This window comes from Geotrypetes seraphini, chromosome 13 (genome assembly GCF_902459505.1).
Source record: "Geotrypetes seraphini chromosome 13, aGeoSer1.1, whole genome shotgun sequence".
Lineage (NCBI taxonomy): Eukaryota > Metazoa > Chordata > Amphibia > Gymnophiona > Dermophiidae > Geotrypetes > Geotrypetes seraphini.
Genome location: NC_047096.1, coordinates 34,420,358 through 34,440,864, shown reverse-complemented (window position 1 = coordinate 34,440,864; position 20,507 = coordinate 34,420,358). Strand labels below are relative to the sequence as shown.

Here is a 20,507-nt window from a genome sequence, read left to right as displayed (position 1 = left end):
ATTTTCCCCCCAAAAAAATGTTTTTTTGACTAGGCCGGAAACTTTTCAATTGACCCTCGTATGGTGTGCCTAAACTTGGGATTCTTAGTGATGCCTAATGTCGCTTCGGCAACACAAAGCATGATTCTATAGTGTTCCTAACTTTTATAGAATCGGACTTAGCACAATACTAGTCAGCACCAATTTTGTATGTGACCTATATAGAATCAGGCCTTAAGTGCTCCTGCGTTATTACATTACATTACATTAAAGATTTCTATTCCACCATTGCCTTGCGGTTCAAGGCGGATTACAAAAGAATTTTTTAAAAAAATGTATTACAAGAGGAAGATATCTGGTAATTTCTAGTGGAGATAAATCCAGTTAACACACACTAATGTGAACATACTAGCTGGATAATGCTTCCATGTTTATTCCTGCACATCTCATGCCCCCTCCTGGAAAAAAATAACAAAGAAAATAAAGTGTGTGATTAGTGCATGCTGACAGGCAAATGACCACAAAACACTTTAATGCATTTTGCAGTAAGCCTTTTCTCTCATGCTAAACTCAAATTAGCGCACAGCATACTTTAGTAAAATGGCTCCTTAGCCCTTTACAGGCTCTTTGTAGCCTTTTTGCTGTAAGAGGAGTAGAGGCATGAAGGAGTACCCTAGCAGTTAATGAGTGTCCTAACACCCAGGAGAAACAAGTTGGATTCCAACTACAGCTTCTTGTGACTCTGGGCAAATCACTTAACCCTCCTTTGCTCCAGGTGCAAAATAAGTACCTATATATTCACTGTATCATATTCATACTGCTTTCACTGCAACCATAGAAAGATAGTATATGAAATCCCACCCCTTTTCTTTAATATTTTTGTAACCTTGTAATGAACTATTTAATATCTCTAATAGTTCCCGTCCCCGAAGATAACCACGGGAAACCATCTTCAATTCATTCTTTAAGGAGAGAGGGAAGAATCAGAGTATGAATGGCCACAACCACTGACCCACAAGCTTTGCTTTGAAGAATGCTGGTGTAGAAGGACTGAGGCTGAAATAGACACTAAAAAATGACATGGGATTATTTCCCACGGTTATCCGCGGGGACGGGAACGGTGATGAATTTTGTCACCGTGTCATTCTCCCATACCTGTCCTGGAAAGCCCACAGCCATTCAGGCTTCCAGGATGAAACTGCAAAAGATCAATTTGCATACATATTCATTGTGGTATTGTGGGGTGCCCAGGGGGAAGGCTTAGGAATCCTTGCAGCAAAAATGAACATTCTGGGCCAAGAGACTCTGGCTGAACCAGCAATATCATTTCACTTTGCATATGTAGGGCTGCTGCAGCACAATCTCCAGCTTGCTAATGTTTTACTACCTGTACCGGGGTGTCAAATTACAATGCAGTCAGGTTTTCCAGATATCTGTAATGAATATGCATGAGATCTATTTGCATGCACTGCTTTCCTTGTATGAAAATAGATCTCATGCATATTCATTAAGGATATCATGACAATCTGACTGGTTTGCTGTCCTCTAGGATAAGAAATCACTGACCCACAATGGTCCTTCTACCCCAGTAGCCCATCCTCACAGTGGCTAATCCAGGTCACCAGTGCCTGGCAAAACCCCACATAGTAGCAATATTCCATGCTACTCATCCAGGGCAAGAAATGGCTTCCCTTATGTTTGTCTCAATAACAAACTATGGACTTTCCCCCCAGGAAATTGTTCAAATCTTTCTTAAAACCAGCTACATTAACCGTTTTCTAGCCGCCTATCTTGGCTGCATCAGGTGCAATTCTGTAACCAGTGCTGTCGAATGATTGACATGCGATCGGTAGCTGCTTTTAAGGCAGCCACTGACATAAGCGCCGGTTACAGAATCTGGACCTAAGTGCCTTCTAAAGTGTTCCTATGAAGGACTTGCATGCTAATGGAAAAATTAGTACTGGACCTATAGAGAAAAAAAAAAAGATACAGCCCTATTTTAGGAACAGATTTGAAATAGGCTTAGTGCAAGGGAAAATCCAGCATTAGAATATGCTAAGTCCGTATCTTAGTAAAAGAGTCCTTAATTTGTACCTATTGCAAGGTGAAGCAGTGGGATTTGAACCTGGTTTCTACCTGCTACTCAAACCTGTACTTCTCCACTCTCTTTTCCCTCATAAAAACTGTTGCAGCAGGAGCACTATTCATAATGCGCCCCCTGGCACCAGATCCCAGTACCCTCCATGTTTGGCAGTGAGAATCAGTCTCACACATGCTTAATTTTTCTATTTACATTAGTCAAATACACTGCAATAATGTCATACTCACTATTTCAGCATTTACAGGAATGGCATTGTTGAAATCAGTTTGGAAGAGCTGAATAAAATTAACAGCTTGCTGCTGATTTCTCACTTTGTTTTATACTCAGGGGTTCCCCAACCACACCTAGCTGTGTGGGGAAACAGAAAGCCCTCTTAACTCCATAACTTCCTGTTCACTGTGACCTTCTTGCAAATAACAGTGAATGGTTTCCTTTCTAGGCCCCTGGATTCCCCCTACTAGCACGAGAGGAGAGAAACAACAGAATTTGCAACCAAAAGAAAAATCTCTTTAAAGGATTAGATCAGCAAACAAGTTTTCTCTTGTGGTCTCTTTAATAAAAATGATGTTTAAAAAAAAAAAAAAAAAGCAAATACAGTATACATAGGGAAATATAAAGTTACATAATAATAATAGCCACAAGCAGACAAAGAAAATGTTTAAGTAAAAATAAGTGAGGCAGCGTAGGATGGTGAATTACAAGACAAGGTGGTTCACATCCAAGCACAGAAAAAAAAAAGACAGTAAATCAAATAAAACCAGATGTTGTTGCACTAAATTGGAAATGGTTACACAGTTCACAGCTGGGTGTGACCTGCTGCTGTCAGAAGGCCTATGCACAGAAAGGCATGATAAGGTAACAACCGTGTTTCCCCCCAAATAAGACAGTGTCTTATATTAATTTTAGGTCTAAAAAATGCACTAGGGCTTACTTTCAGGGATGTCTTTTTTTTTCATGTACAACAGTGATCTCTCCCTTCCTCTCCTCCACCCCAATTCTTCCTCTTTCTCCCCCCCCCCCATGTGCAGTATCTTTCCAACCCTCTCACTCATCCCCTTGTGCAGCATCTCTTTATCCCTCCCTCTCATCCCCCTGTGCAGCAGAACTCCACCGACCCTCCCACCATGAGACTGACATACCTCCGCTCCGAGGTCTCCTAAAGCAGCAGGAGTGGGGGTTGCTGAATCAACGAATTCAATTTTTTCAGCAAATCAGGAAGCACTAGTGTCAGGGATGGAGTCAGGGAGTGTTGGGTACATTTGGGGGGGGGTCTTTGGGGGTCGATCTTAACTAGAGCTTATTTTTGGGGTAGGGCTTATATTAGGAACATCTTTAAAAATCATGTTAGGGCTTATTTTCGGGATAGAGCTTATTTTCAGGGAAACAGGGTATCATCCAATAGAAACCCCCTAATATTGCTGATCCAGTCTCACAAGGCTTTGCTCCAAGTTATTTAGTGGATCACGTTATATTTGCTAGTCTCGAATTTCACTGCGCATTATTTGTTTTTCCAACTGTGAGGGGTTGCTTTATTAAAGATATTTTGAATGATTATTATCATTTGAAGCTGCCAGCTGGGATGGGATACCAAATTTCATCCAGGCTAGTTCCAGTTCTTACTTTACATTTTAGAAAATTATTGAACAACCAAAGAAACACTGTGGACAGACGATGCTCCTGAAATGGACTTTATTAAAAATATTAAAAAGTCCAAAATAGCAATCCATATAAAAACCTTTAGGACCTAGTTTGTGAGATTTTTGGAAGATCGATTTTTGTATTTCACTGTTATTATCCAGTCTTCTTTATATTGAGGTATACAAATTGTATTTTAGAGGGTATGTTATGTAACCCCCCCCCCCCCCACACACACACACACACACTAGTGCAGTGGTCTCAAACACGCGGCCCGGGGGCCACATGCGGCCTGCCAGGTACTATTTTGAGGCCCTCGGTATGTTTATCATAATCACAAACAGTTTCTTAATCATATGTCTTTTTAACCATAAATGACAATATTATTATTAAGACTTAGCCAAAAAGAAAGATTTATAAACTATAAAGAGTTTTACCTCATATAAAATTGTCATTTCTTTAATAAGACATTAACTGTTTTTTTCTGAGGCCCTCCAATACCTACAAATCCAAAATGTGGCCCTGCAAAGGGTTTGGGTTTGAGACCACTGCACTAGTGACTAGATTCAAGACTTTAATAGAATTGTGGGGAATGAAATGGGACATTCTCATTCCCGTTGTTAAAGAAAGAAATGTGGACATCGTACTAAAAGAAAACCACTAGGAATAAACCTGTCCATAGCAAACAACTTTTTTTTTGTGAAGAAAAAGATGAAGTACAAATGCAATAAGATGGGCAAAGTGGCATACACCCAAAAAAAATCGCATCTTGACACCGGCCCTGTGCACATTAGGCCTTGGGACGCCAGAATGAAGCTCTTTGGCCAAATGCAAAATGTTGAGCATTATGATCAGTAAATCTGAGCCCAAGATGATCTCCTGGTTTAGGAGTGAAATTCATTGCCTCCTGTCATGGGCTGTGCAAAACTAGCCCACGTTGGAGATCTTACCGCTGAGATCCAAAGCAGTTCCCATTAATTCTTTGCTCATGTAAATTGCAAACCCCGGTCCTTCAACCGTTTGCTGTCATCTCAGTGTGCAAACACCACATGGCCGTGTCACTCTTTTATTGCTTTTAAAGAAACGTTTGCGGCTGCATGCGGAGCCTGAAAGCACTAGCAGCAGCAGCAGCAGGACAGGGGGAAAGAGGCAATTAAAAAAAATCAATCGAGACAAGCGCGCTAACATTTTGCTACACAAAGGAGAAAGAGGTGCGCTTTTCGAGTTTGCTCCCGGGGATTGCATTGCAGAAAGGCTGGGTGACATCTGAAAATACAGAGGTGCTGTTTGTTAAGGCTCAGCCTGATTTTACAGTGCGCTCATTCAACTTTTCTTCAAAGGGTCATTAAAAAAAATAATATGCATATAGTTTTAAAAAATGATTTTGCATGTATTGGACAGATGGCAACATCCCAGGAAGCCCCCTTCCCAGCTCAGCAACCTCCTCTCTCTGTTCTACCCTCAATGCAGCAAAATTACGCGTGAAAGCGAGCTGGAAGAAGTGAGCAAAAGAAAAGCAAAGCCCAAAGCTCCCCCAACCCCCAATCGTGCAAGTTGCTTGATTGACAGCCTGCAGCATGGCAGTGGCTGTCTGCTGACGTCAAAGGTGGCTCTGGTCGCCATGGAGACAAATTGGCAGCGAGCTGTGCAAGGCTCAGGTCCCCGCCTCCCTCCCCCCTCCGGGGTTCTGACGTCAATGGACGTCAGCGGCGGAGGCTGGGGCTGGCGGGCTCGGAGTGGCGCGCGGAGTTACGGTGCAACCCGGCTCCCACTGTCCTCGAGCTCTCCTCTGCCCGCGTTTTGCCGCTGCCGTTCCGTTCCCCGTCCCTCCTCCCCTCCCCCGCCCCACTCCGGCTCTCAGCCATGGTCATGGCGGATGGTCAGAGGCACTTGCAACGGGGGCCCGTGCGGGTGGGCTTCTACGACATCGAGCGCACCCTGGGAAAGGGCAACTTCGCCGTAGTGAAACTGGCCAGGCATCGCATCACCAAGACCGAGGCAAGTAGAAGCGGCGAGCCCCGGCGGTAGGGGGCGGAGGGCGGAAGCAGGTCGCCCCTGCAAAATGCGTTTGGGGGTCAGGAAGTTGGGCTCTTCGGTCGTATAGTGGACATTTGGGCAACTTTAGGAGGTTTTTATGCGCCTTAACCAAAAGTTTGTACCGTTTTCTTGTTGCCCTCTGCGCCCTTAGGCTTCCGATCTCTCGCATTGCGTAGTGGAATGTATTATGTCTTTGTGATGCTTGGAGTGAGTTTGTGGCAGGTTCGTGCTCGGACTCTTCTCACCCCCCCCCCCCCCCTTCTTCTCTCCGAGGCCGATGTCCTTTTTAGATTATAGAATAACGGGATCGGACTGTGGATCTGGCACTGGAAAGTAAACCTGAAATCTTGGAATGGAACAAGTCTGCGATAATTATCGCGCTTTTTAAAAATTGACACCAATAAAATCGACGAGGTGCGAGGTTTCTTAGGTACAAACAGTGCATGGTGGTGGTTCCTTTTTTTTTTTTTTTAGTTATTTATAAGTTTCTAATGGGTGATCTCCTTGTTTGGTGATAATGCAAAAACTTGTGAATTCACCTAACCTGCTTTTGCACAAGGTGCAATTTCAATAGTAAAGTCTTAAATGCAATCCCCATTCCCCAAGGACACATAAAAGGTCTGTTTTCCTTTGCCACAAAACCAGACTCGATGATTTTTGGCACGTTTTCGGAGTTTTTTTTTTTTTTTTTTTTTGGGGGGGGGGGTTAAATGGATCCGAGAAGGCTAGACTAGGGCTATTATCTTTGCATACATGTTAGTTTTTGCGGGTGATCTCTGATAATGGGGCAGCAAAATACTTTTTTTTGTGTTGGGGGACGGTACGGCAAAGAAGCATTTGTCCCCCAAACTCCTTAGCTTCTCATGTGTACCATAAAATGTTGCAAAGGGCCATGCTGTCCTAAGTCCTTGTATGCTCACTCCCAGCCCCCCCCCCCCGCCAAAAAAGGCAACAAACAAAATAGGGAGAGGGATGTTCTAGATTACTACCCTATTGATCAGTCCTCGTTTTTATTTGTCTGAAATCGGTCTCCTAGTCCCCAAGATTGTCTGTCCCACTACAAGCGCCACAGCCAGCACTGGTCACATCTGCCAGAGCATATGTTTTCAAAATGTGCAAACTTGGTTGGAGAAATATACCTCCGTTTTATGCCCTTGGCTTGTATGATTACAAGCTATCACTGTGCCTTTGAGGGGATCGTTTCGGATACCAACGTACTGGTTTACTCCTGGAATGCCTGTAGGAATTCAGAGACATCACTGCAAGAACTTAGAAAGGCAAAATAATGGATTTAGGGCATGAGATCTATACAGTCGCATAGTATCTGATCAAAGATTGAAGAATATCCCAGTCACGTTAAAGTGAAATGCTGTTCTGCACAAAAAAAACCCCTCCACTTGCCTTATATTCAGAGGTTCTTTGAAAGCCCTCACTTGCATTTCTTCTTTTTCTAAAAGTTTCAGATATTGGCCAGTTCTTTATTTGTATATACTGTAAACCAGCCCAAGGGTCTCTTAACATATACTTTAAAATGTAAGCCATGCTGCGCTATGCAAACTTCTCTATTGTCTTCATAGCTGGTTTCCCGAAGCAATAAAAAAAAACCCCAAAAAAACATTCTTGCTTAGAGACCAGTTTGTCTAGTGATTCAGTATTTTTCTTGTGTACAATAAAAGATTGTCCGTATGTAACACTTTACTCTCTCTTACTGCCAGTGAAGCCAGAGTGCTTCTGACTTCTTCAGGATATGAAGCCGGGTGTGATTTGGAGGGGGGGAGGGGGCAGAATTCTGTTTTCAGATAGATGTCGGTGAAAGCAGATCATGGGACATTGATGTCTGTTAAAAAGTCATTCTATCATCCAGCCAAACAATTGAAGGGTTTGTTATTCTCAGGTATACTGATATGCAACCATAAGTGCGAGCCTGTTGTAACTGAATAATAGATGCAGGTCTGGTGTCCGAGAAGTGCTTAAAAGTTCAAATACTGAAACTGTTCAGTGTGTCTTGAAACAGTTGTATTAGATATGCCAGCAGTTTTGCATGTACCGTTGACTAATCTTTTTGTGGCATTTATATTAAACCATCTCTGTCAAGTATATTTTGCCCGTCTGTTACAAGCCTAGTGTTAGTTTTCATAATATTTTGTGAGAGAGATGTTATATTAAAAAAAAAGGGGGCATCCTGGCTTTTTGGAGAGGAGGTGGTGACATTATGGTACTCCTATTAATGAACCTTTTAATTTCATAACTGGCTTATGAAAATAGTATGTTTACAAGAATGAAAATAATCAATATCAACATATAATGGCTTGGAATTTGATTTCTCATGTCTTTGCAGGAATAAGCAAATTTAAAAAATATGATAAAACATTTATTTTTACTGTTACAGCATCCCAATGTAAACATTCATGTTCATTTACTGTAATTTTAACCAGACTGCCACAGATTTAGTTTTTAACAGCATGTTTTTGTCACTGGCATAGAATTGGTACTTTAAACCTGTAAGTTTTGCGTAGTGACGTTCAGACAGAGGAAAAGGGAAAACAGACTTTGAGAATAATTTCATGAATATTTTTCCCATTTTTCACCTTGCAGGAAACAGAATTCGTAAGGAGGGGGGGGTATTTTTTATTTATTTAAGATTGTTTCTAGAAAGTATAACCTAGTATCCGTTTAAAAGAGGTATGTGCTGTTGCATCTTAATGGAGACTGGGGTGGGGGGCTAAAACACTTTGGTAAACTTTTTTTTAAAATTATCTTCGTTGGCTGAAATTTTTTTTTTTTTGTTGAGATTTCCATGTGAAGCGTGTTGAATGTTGTTCAGATCATGTAATCAGGCACGAAAGCAAATTAGTTTTCTATGCATCTTCTTTCAGAAGCGTGCTTGTGACCTTGCTAATAGTATTCGGGTAGTGAGATTGCTGCCAGCCATGGGAGAAGAGATGGCAGACTTGGGTGTAACGCAGAGGCAGCAGTTTCTCTCAAGACTGGTGGATGCTCAAAACAGCATCTCAGCGGAGATAGTGGGCGCGAAAGCTGGTATCAAAAGTGGAGTCATTAGTGAAGCGAGACAAAAGAGTTAATCTGGGGATGAAGTAGGGTGTTGTGATACAGACCTGGGGATAGTTCTAGAGGTCTCTTCAGCTGTCGGCTTCTCTGTTCTCTGCATCTCTTAAAGTTTCAGTAATGCACGCCATCATGCAAATGCAATAAACTTGAGTCCTATGGACTATGGCTTGTGATATTTCTGCTGTTTAGGCAAACAATACTCATTGGAACATTTGCAGCCTGAAACCATAAAAAATTCTTTTAAACATACTTTTTTTTCCAGAAGACAATTAAGAAATTAAAATGTTAATTAATGGGAATACCACTCGTCCTTCTGTAATAATACTCAAAACTCCAATATTTAACCAGGAAAAGACCACCACATTTGATTGCCACTAGTACCCCAGTAAAAACTCTTATCTAGTAGGTGAGCAGAGCCCATATACAATGCATTTTTGCAGATATGATGGTTAGAATTTGTTTTATGATGTTTCTGCAGCAATAAGCAAATTTTACTCAGACCCTGGTGCTGTGGATGAGAGAAGGGGACCAAAGATGGGGCCTTAGACATGGACTGATAAAGGATACTGGAGGCTAGGCAGCATTACAGCAAACTGCAGGGCACAGGGCAATCAGCTGTTCTGCATTTTGAAGGGCAGTTTTTCTTATTTTGGACCTGGATTTAGATTGCACTTCTTCAGTAATAGCTCAAGGTTAGTTAAATTCAGGTATAGTATTGTTCTGTCCCCGGAGGACTTACAATTTAAGGAATATTTCTTCTAAAACTTACCCCCTCTTTTACGAACGCAGAGTGCGGGTTTTAGCGATGGCAGCGGCGGTAACTGCTCCGACATAGGAATTCTGTGAGTGTCGGAGTAGTTACCACCGCCGGCGGTGCTAAAACGCACGCTGTGCGTTCGTGAAAGAGGGGCTTTGTGCGTGCTAATGGAATTATCACATGCTAAATGCTGCACATTCATTTTATACCTATGGACTATGTAACACTTGCCTCCTCATTTACGAAACTGCGCTAGCAGTTTCTAGCACAGGAAGCCGCGCTGAATGGCCCGTGCTGCTCCCGACGCTCATAGGAACATGAGCATTGGGAGCAGTGCGGGCCATTCAGCGCGGCTCCCCATGCTAGAAACTGCTAGCTCAGTTTCGTAGAAGAGGGGGGGAGGGTAAGTGTTCTCTATTAGTGCTCACTAAACTTTCGTAAAAGGGCACCTGAAGCATTTTGTGTGTGTGTGCTGGGGTGGGGGAGGGAAATGTAAGTGGCTTTCATTGATCTACAATGCACAGCTTGAACCATTAGACTATTCTTCCCCCTTACTGTAAGACACAGGTGTCAAAGTCCTCGAGGGCTGCAATCCAGTCAGGTTTTCAGGATTTCCCCAGTGAATATGCATGAGATCTATTAACATACAATGAAAGCAGTGCATGCAAATAGATCTCATGCATATTCATTGGGGAAATCCTGAAAACCCGACTGGATTGCGGCCCTCGCGGAGGGACTTTGACACCCCCGCTGTAAGAGGACTGGATTCTGAGAATAATATCTTTTAAAAGAAACCATTTTTTTCATATCTGTGGTTAAGGTTTTTGCAATCGGTTATGTGTGATATACAGCCCTTAAGAGACATTTTTATGTTATAGTGCAACAAATATTTAGTTTTAAAGCCAGTATTTTGTATGATCTACCTCAAATCTAGGCTACTGAGTGTAAAGCGAAAAGGTAAGGTATAAGGGGGGGATAAAAAGGTGTTTAATACTAGTCTTGTAATTGGGATGGTTTTAAGAACAGAAACTTTCTGGATGTACTGTAGTGCATTTTTTAGCGACAATGAGTGTCGGAGCCGTTATTGCTGTGGCTGGCGCTAAAAACCACACTATGGTTTTGTTAAAAAAGGGGGGGGGGGGTCAGTTTGTACATTATTATGGCAGGTGCATAGTTTTGTGCCAAGAAAGAAATTGAGCAATTGATAAGGGCTTATGGTCCTTATCTATAGTCATTTATTTTTAAAGTTCACAGGGCCAAAGACCAATAGGCAGAAGGCAATGGCACAATTGAATGGGAGTGTGTGGCGCAGCGGTTAGAGCTACAGCCTCAGCACCCTGAGGCTGTGAGTTCAAATCTGATGCCGCTCCTTGTGACCCTGGGCAAGTCACTTAATCCCACATTGCCCCAGGTACATTAGACAGAATTTGAGCCCACCAGGACAGTTAGGGACAGATGCTTGAGTAACTGAATGTAAACCACTTAGGCCAGTGTTTTTCAACCTTTTTACACCTATGGACCGGCACCTATGGAAATAAAAGAATTATTCTGTGGACCGGCATCAGTCCGTGGACCGGCGGTTGAAGAACACTGGGCTAAATCGTGGGCAAGACCCCGCCCATCTCTACCCAATCTCCACCCCAGATCACGCCCCCATAATAGTACTAATTGCACCTTGCACATCCCTTGCCTCATCAGGAAGCCTTCCCTCTGACGTTGGAATGTCAGAGAGAAGGCTTCTGGTTCAGGTGCAGGACGCATAGGAGCCGCTGCCCATGGCTTTGTGCACTGAATCAGTTAGGAAGAGGGAGCTGGCTCGAAGATAACGCCGCATCGATCGCACTGTGGACCGGCGGTTGAAGAACACTGTTTTGGGCCTGATGCACGTGCTGGCCCTGTGGACCGGCAGGAAATTTCTGTGGATCGGCATTGGTCCATGGACCAGTGGTTGAAGAACACTGACTTAGGCTATATAAGTGGTATATAAAATACTGAAATAAATAAATAAAATAATGGTTGGGGGTAACCATCTGTGGTTATGACCCTCACACAATTGGCAGCAAGTCTGGGATATATCTACAGGCAGCCACTGTGGGTATAACATGATATGGACAGGCTGAAGGATTGATTGGAGGATGTGGGAGGAGCTGATGTTTGGGGAATTTGAGAGTTCCTCAGCCTATAGGAAGACAGCTGAGCAGACCTGGAGGACCTTTGTTTGCACTCATTGTGTTAACACCATAAATCCAAATAAATGAAATAAAATTTTTTTAAAAAGGTGCTCTTGGTACAGTAAATTATCTCTGACTACTGTTTATACCACATGTTAAGTGCCTCTATGATGTACAAACTAGCAGAAGGCAATTCTATGCTGTGAGTGGCAATTAATGGCCCCCTCTGCTTTTAAACCTTTCATAGACAGGTGATATGTCCCTTCCCCAGACAGGTGCCTGGCTCTAGAGCTCCTGGATTTATTTTTTTCTGTGTTTATATGTATTCTTAACAGTAAGGTTTAGTAAGGGTCAAACTAGGATAGAGCTTTAACTGGGCTACTAGTGCCAATCAGAGGTGGTGGTTTCTTCCTTGTTTAAATGTTGGGAGCTTTATTACAGGAGGGCGAGTGATTGATCCAGTCATCTTTCTTATACTGGTGAGGTGTTGGGAGTCCAGAGTTATATAGGTTCTAAAGAATTTCTGCTCTGTTTGCACTTCCACAATGGAGGTGAATTCACCACTAAGCCGTCCACAAATTCCCAGCAGGCTATTAACGGAGCATTAATCACCACTTCAGCCCAAGCTAGAAATTGTGCTTTGCTTACAGGCACCTGGTATTAAATTTATGGGAGAAATTTATGTGGGAAGGGGGCTTCTTATTTTAAAAATAATCCTATATTCTTGTTTTTGTCAGTGACCCAAACTCATTGCATCATTGTTTACACGTTTGTCTGTGCTGTGTATTATTTATTATGTAATTTATCGCAAATTTGCTTGCTGTGTTAAATTGCGGACAGACGATGCAACATTGAATTTGTCTTTGTGACTGTTGTGAGCTCCTGATTGGTTGTGTGTGTATGTAGAAACTGCTTTAATTTACAATGGGAAATCTAATTCAATATTTGACTTGGAAATTTTCTATCTACTGTACTTAAAGGAGAGCTTTTGTACCTAACCAATCTGGTTAGGAGCCTCCTAAGGTTAAAGCATTTTGGGGTTTTTTTTTTGAGCACCTATATAAACTGAGCCCCAGCTATCCAGAGATGAGACGACTTGTATACAAGTGAGCTGACTCCCAGCTTACAGAAAGCCAGGGCTCTCTCGTCCCAACAAAACCTGAACAATGTCAGAAGGAACAGGTTGAGCCAGTGATGCTTTTGTCCTTTTTATATGGGTTTATAATCCCAGCTGTTCTAACAAGAAGTAGGAAACTACAAGTCCAGACGTGCAGTAAGCTGAAACCAGGACTGGTTCAGCCAAGGAGAGCTTTGGATAGCTTGGAGCCCTGTGAGTAGAACCGTAGCTAACTTGGTGAGGGTGGGGTGTAAATTGGTAGAGGAAATGGAATGAATCGGATGACACATTTTGCATTGGTTGTGCTTTGAGATAACTCTTCTAACCACTGTAGTGATGAAGGATAAGCAAAGCAAGCTTGATTCATTCTCCACCATTCTGATTCTTCAGGTTGGTCGCTGGGGGTCAGAGATTTTGTGCTAGTAGATGGGCCAAGGGCACAGGCATTATAAAAGGATTTAGCTTTCAGTTTGTAGCTGAGGCAGTAGAGCAGTATTCTTCGATGCAAGGCACGAGAGCCAGTGATGGACCCCCATCCTTTTCCCCCCACATTTTTTCTGCTTTTTACTTGTATACCCAAGCTCACAAACAGGGGGAATTAGATTAGAGGGGGTAGGGGGGGTCAGGTGGGACAGCAGTGTGCTTGAAGGACAAGGCAGTTCTCCGTAGACAAAAATGCTTGAGTACCTGATTGTAAAAACCGCTTAGATAACCTTGATAGGCGGTATATAAAAAATCCTAATAAACTTGAAACTTGAAAAAGAATGTATTTAGAAATGCTTGCTTTCATGAGGATACCCCTCAATGAAAAATTTGAAGGCAGGCTGGTGGGGATAGAAGTCATGTCGTGGAAAGATATTTGCCAGCTCATTTGGATCCAAAGTGTCCCCTACTTAAAAATTAGTGAAGACCATTTTAATAGATGACTTGCTCGAGGTTACAAAAAGCATTGGTGAGATTTGAACCCTAGCTTCCTGGTCCTCGGCCCACTCCTCTACCCCAGCCAAGTAATGGATTGTTATTTTCAAATACACTCTTTCCTATCCTTTGCTACCTGTGAAAGAAGGCCATGGTATGAAGCCAACCGCTTCAAATCCAGACTAAAAGCCCACCTTTTTGACTCTGCTTTTAATTCCTAACTGCTTTAAATTCCTAACCATTACTCCCTTGTAAAGTAACTATGCCTGAGAATCTCCCTAACTCCCTACTTGTCCTGTTTATCTTTTGATTAGATAGTCTCTGCTCAGTAGAGCTTACAATCTCCTGAATGTTTTTTAATGTACAGCACTTGTAGTGTTATAGATATAAATAGTAGTTGTAGATCTCTCCTCCAAAGACAGAAAATGGGAGCCTTGGTAAATCAGGTGTTAATGCTCCAAAGGGGAATCTAATAAAACCTCTTTAATATGATCCTATTATAGAATCTATATGACCATAAAGCCACTAGAAGTATATATACTCTGTTTAGAACAATAATATGGAATAGAAGTCTGTTGGAAGGGTGTTTAGGTTTGAGAGGTTTCTCCACAAATAGCTTAGTGGCCTTTGACATAAGAGGAAGGCCTGACTGAACAAAGCAGCTGGGTGAAAGAACTGAAAAGTAGGTCCACTCTGTCTTGTTGCATAAAACTATGACCTGCAGTGTTGTCATGATGATATATTTTTCTCCAGGAAAATTTAAAATAAAAGCTTTTAGGCAAGTTTAAGGGCCAGTTGTCAGGAAGGAGCAAATGCACAGACAGGGCCTCATTTGGGAACAATCAGAAATCTAGTCAGTATGATGATGGAAGGACCAGCAGCACATCGCGTTAAAGAATTTTTCATGTTCATTGACTTGATTGCTGTTTCAAAACTGATCTGAGGTGACTCCTTTATAAAGTCCAGAGCAGCTATCATTGTTCCCCTGACAATGGACACTTGAAATCCTGTTTAGAAGATGGCTGTGAAACTAAGAATGTTTGTTCATCGTTTTTTAATGGTTGTGGTTAGAGCTGAGAGTTCCAGGAACTTCCTCTGAGCTTAACTGACCGAGAGAACTGCTCTTTCTTCTAACCATATGATAAGTTACTTAGTGGAGACAAAATATTCCTACACTTGCAGGATAGTTTGATGAGAGGAGGGAGATGAGTAACCAGATGCACTTAACATGTGGTATAAATAGGTGTCGGGGATAATTTACTGCACCAAGAGCACCTGAAAACTTTTTTGGTTTGCTGAACATTTTGGAAATTAACTGTTTCAGTCTACCTTTTCTTGTCAGATTTATGTATTATGTTGTACATTATTATCAATCGAGTCGAGCACCTCTTGGTTGATGACTCGGTCTATAAAACTAAGTTTTGGTTTAGTTTAGTTATTTCATTTATTTGGATTTATGGTGTCAACACAGTAAAATGAGTGCAAAGTTCCTCCAAATCTGCTCGGCTGTCTTCCTTGGCCTATAGGCTGAGGAACTCTCAAATTCCCCAAACATCAGCTCCTCCCACATCCTTCAATCAGTGCTTCAGCCCAGGGCCGGATTTTCCTATAGGCTAACTAGGCTTCAGCCTAGGGCCTCAAGATCCAGAGGGGCCTACATCAAATTGTTAGCAAAATTAAAATTACACTATTCTAAAAACAGTGAACACTAAAACACTGAATCGAAAATAAGGAGAAATCCTACGCTTCAGGATCGGAACCGGCTCCGGCCGCAACGGGGCGCCGACTCGGCTTCTCCCTTTCTTTTTCTCACCCTGGCAGGAGGATCGGGGAGGGAAAGACATCAGTCCGGAAACAGCTGGGCAAAGCCCAGCCCCGCGGAGAGAGAGGCAAAACGTGGATCTGTCAGGACAGGGTAGCCCAGACTGGCATCGGGGGGGAGATGGGGTGGGGGGTTTCAGTGGAATGGGGATGAGAGGCAGGCAGGCTGGCATCGGAGGAGGGGTGGGGGGGGTTTAATGGAAGGCAGGCAGGCAGGATGGCATGGGGGGGTGTTCAATGGAAGGGGGATGGGAGGCAGGCGGGCATTGGAGGGGGGGTGAGGTGAGGAAGGACGCACTGGGTGCACTATGGACATAGGAAGGGGCAATGTTGTGTGTTATGTTTGATTAGTTATTGTTACAAGTACTATATATGGTGCTGAGAATAAATGTCCAAATAAGTGTTCTCAACTTTTTTTTATTTATTATCCGTGTCACATTTTTTATAAAGGTTAGTACCAATAACAACATGTTTCATTTAACATATTGATATATATCACAGTAATGATGTATTTTATTATCTCTCATGTAATTTACAAACTTAAAAATGGGAGGTGAAAGGGCCTCATAAGTGGAATAGCCTAGGGCCTCTTTTCATCTAAATCCGGCCCTGCTTCAGCCCTTCCACTTTGATGAGAGGAGGGAGGTGAGAAACCAGGCAGAGTAACCAGGACAATGTCTGTTAAGCTCAGCAAGCAGTATTGCCTTTTCACTCTAGCAAAATCCTTCAAGTTGGGAAAAATAGCATGAGATGAATTGTTGTCCACCAATGGTGTCCATGTGATTGTATCTGAATTAGAGAGTGACTCGGGGATAGGTACCCGTAGATATCTGCCTGTAGGGATGCAGTGGGGATGGGGACGGAGACAAACTGTTTTCCTGTGTCATTTTGTTAAAGCTTGAGACTAGCCTTAAACATCATCTATAACAGTGGTTCCCAACCCTGTCCTGGAGGACCACCAGGCCATTCTGGTTTTCAGGCTAGCCCTAATGAATATGCATGAGAGAGATTTGCATATAATGGAGGTGACAGGCATGCAAATCTGCTCCATGCATATTCATTAATGCTAGCCTGAAAACCCGATTGGCCTGGTGGTCCTCCAGGACAGGGTTGGGAACCACTGATCTATAAAATACTAGTATCAATATGTAAACTTAACACATCTTAGACAACTGGCAAATTAATTCAGTGATTAAAAAAAACTTGAAGAACCTGCTTTTGGATTTAAATGAACTAATGTTAAATGACATCATTTGGGTCTTGTCTTCCTTTGATGTGGCAACACGAGTCTTGTCTGCTGATCAGACTTCTACCACCTGCAACATCCTTCCATCACGTGCCTAGTTGCTCGAGCATCTTACTGCAACAGATTCATCCATCGTTGTTGGCATCAAGGAGCATTTCCAACATTTTAATAGGAACTTATTTTTTATGTTTATCCACTGCTGTTGGTTCTCTTCTATGCCAATGTTTGAAAGACAATCTCTTCCCAGATGATGTAAAAACACAGGCATCCGTCTTTGGGAAGGTTGTACCAAAGCCAGATCAAAATGGAAGGCTCTATTGTACAGAATATTGTCCCTTTTTATACTTTAATAAAAAGATTTAAATGTAAAATCATACAGTAAGTGTTTGAGACTTGTGCGGATGAGGGCAGAGTCTATGGGAACAGAGCTCTCAGGGACTGGTAGGGGTAGGGACAGGGACAGGGACAGAGCCTGCAGGGACAAACTTAGTCCCTGTGTCATTCTCTAGTCCTCAGAGACCTAGTATTCAGGCAGAAAACTGCTAGATACAGAGTCAGGTCGAAGTCTCAATCATTGGCTAAATTATTTTTTCTTATTTCTTTTATCTTTTTCTATAATATTTTAGATTATCAATTTAAATAATTTAGATATTTTAAATATTTTTATAAAAAATGTTGAAAACATCAAACATCAACCATTCAACGATAATGCAAAAACTTAAAACACCACTTATCTTTATGGATGTAACTGTCGGCACTGAACTTATTTAAATTGATAATCTAAAATATTATAGAAAAAGATAAAAGAAATAAGAAAAAAGAATTTAGTACTGTATGTACATGCCATTAGCCAATGATTGAGACTTCGACCTGGCTCTGTATCTAGCAGTTTCTGCCTGAATACTAGGTCTCTGAGGCATGGCACGTAGCATTTTTGTGAACCAGCACAGTGGTTGAATTCTGGAGGTGATTTTGTTGTTCATATTTTGTTTTACACTTCCTTAGTATTTGTTTTTTAGTTTTATTGATTGCTCAATATGTTGCATTAATAAAAATTATTACATTTTTGGCAATAGATATTCACTTTAGATACTTTATATATCAGGTTCATAATATTTACCTCTCCTCTTTTCTGTTCTTAGGGCTCCTTTTACTAAGCTGCGATAGCGTTTATAGCATGTGCTTAAGATTAGCGCGTGCTAACCCCCGCATTACATGGAAAAACTAACGCCAGCTCTATGGAGGCGTTAGCGTCTAGCATGCGCTAAAACCGCTAGCGCAGCTTAGTAAAAGGAGCCCTTAATCATAAGTTAATTTTCATTTAGGGGTCCTTTTACAAAGGCGCGGTAGCGGTTTAATGCGCGGAATACTGCGCGTTAAACTGCCTGCCGCGCTAGTACCTAACGCCTCCATTGACGAGGCGTTAGGATTTTAGGCTGCCACGGGGGTTAGCGTGTGATGAAATGTCCGACGCGCTAACCCCCATAGCGCGCCTTGATAAAAGGAGCCCTTAGTGGCAGTTGAAACAAAAATCCAGTAAAAAAGTCTCTTTATTAAAAAAAAAAAAAAAAAAAAATTTGAAAGTAGCTAAAAGATTCTTATCAAGCCAGAATTATAGTATTGAGCAGATGAAGTCAAGGAGGCAGTAACAGCAGTCTTAGGTCTGAACCAACCAATTGCAATTAGAAATGTTTGATACATGACAGCAATTGGGGCACAAAACTCTATCTGAATTCAGCTGTCTCCTTTTATTTTTTTTTGGGGGGGGGATTGGGGTGGGGGGGTGCAATAACATTGGTGAAAATTTACCAGTTGGGTACAGCTTTGTTTGGAGTTGATGATGCAGGAGCCTAATAATTACACAATTGAAACCCACCTTGATCTATTTGACTCTATTAAAAGGCAAGGCTATATCTTTTTTCTATAATATTTTGAGAGATCATTCCTTCACTTTTTCATCTCAATCTATGAAACACTGGGATATTATACTCACCACTCCGCTTTCTGACATTGATTGGGAACTCTTTTGGTCTTCAACAAACCGCCCGCTTTTATCTTCTAGAGTTTCACAATCAATGTTCTTTATTATGTGGAATGCAGTATGGACCCCATTTCGCATGTGGAAAGCCAACTTAAAGCAAGACTCTGTTTGCTGGAACTGTTTGAAAGAGGAGGGAACTCTTGATCATATGTTTTTTCATTGTACTTTGGTCCGCTCCTTTTGGACTCAAATTTGGAACACCATACAATCTATCACTAACTGCTCGGAAGAGATCTCTATGGGCATTATAATCCTTCGCTCTCAACATCCCTGTTTCGCACAATCAAACTGTCCTCCTAAGCTCATCAATACCATGTTTGTGACTGCTCTCATGCACATTCTGAAAAATTGGAAATCATCTTCGCTACTAGACTATACTTTTTGGTGGAACTCTCTGTGTATGTATCATAGATTTGAATCCTATGCATATGAGAATAAAATTACACTCCGAACCTCCATGAATTTGAAGAGCAAAAAATCACCCTGGTCATTCCTGGATTCCTATGTACGCTCTGCTTCGTAGACACTCCTGTCTTCCCTTCCTTTTCTTCTCTTTTCTTCTTTCTTTCCTTTCTCTTTTAATTTCTATTTCAGTTCTCCCTCATCTTTTTCTCATATAGTCTTCACAAGCAGTTCCAATACTTGGAGCTTTTCTTACTGCTATGGTCCTCTACAGTTAAATATATATTTGCAGATTCTTTATACACAAAGCTTTATTTTGTTTTTATGTATTTGAAATGCTCCCTGTATTTTTCAAAATACTCAATAAAAATTATTGAAACCCACCTTGATCTGATTAGAGCAGTGGTTCCCAAACCTGTCCTGGGGGACCCCCAGCCAGTCAGGTTTTCAAGATATCCCTAATGAATATGAACGAGAGAGATTTGCATACCTGTCACTTCCATTATATGCAAATCTCTCTCGTGCATATTCATTAGGGACATCTTGAAAACCTGACTGGCTAGGGGTCCCCCAGGACAGGTTTGGGAACCACTGGATTAGAGTGACGTTATTTTCAATAGGGTTAAAGTTGAAAAATGCCAGAAAATCCATATGTAAACATTATTTTGCTTCTCATTTTAATGGTAGGCACCTGACCTTGAACAATGAAAGATATTGCATGGTTTATACAAAGACTACCGATAATCAAAGAATTGGGTATCAACAATGGCACGATAGGTGAAAACGTCTTGCAGTCCATCATTCCCTGTGGAATTCCACTCCCCACCCCCCACACATACACCCAATCATTGAGATCTCTAGGCACCAACCTTTCAAAATGACTAGGGGTGCCATACACAATACAGATTACCCCTCCTCAGAAACAATGAAGGAGTTTGCATAATAGTGGGGTACTCATCACCTATAGAGAGAACTCTCTTATATAGAGGGCAATACTGTATTTTTAACATTTATCCTTTCTCTCAAGGCTTGCAACTACTTGGCATAGTTTTGTTAGGCTAGGTGCGCTAAGAGATTCCAGGGCTGGTTGATACCAAACAATGAGGCCATGATATGGTAAACCAGGGATTACAGCTTGTTCTAAAAGTTTTGGGTTTGTCCATTCTGTTTACTGAGCTCCCTTAAAACATAACCCGAACATGTGTAAGTAATG

At 41.8% G+C, this 20,507-nt stretch overlaps 1 protein-coding gene across 1 annotated transcript in view; it reads left to right on the top strand.

Moving 5' to 3' along the window:
* Window positions 1-5,393: 5,393 nt before the first annotated feature.
* Window positions 5,394-20,507, top strand: part of SIK2 (salt inducible kinase 2) — a 160,990-nt gene continuing 145,876 nt past the window's right edge. The window contains exon 1 of the mRNA XM_033918190.1: window positions 5,394-5,713. Within this exon, the coding sequence (XP_033774081.1) occupies window positions 5,579-5,713 (135 nt within the window). The 5' untranslated portion in view covers window positions 5,394-5,578. The remainder of the gene's footprint in view (window positions 5,714-20,507) is intronic.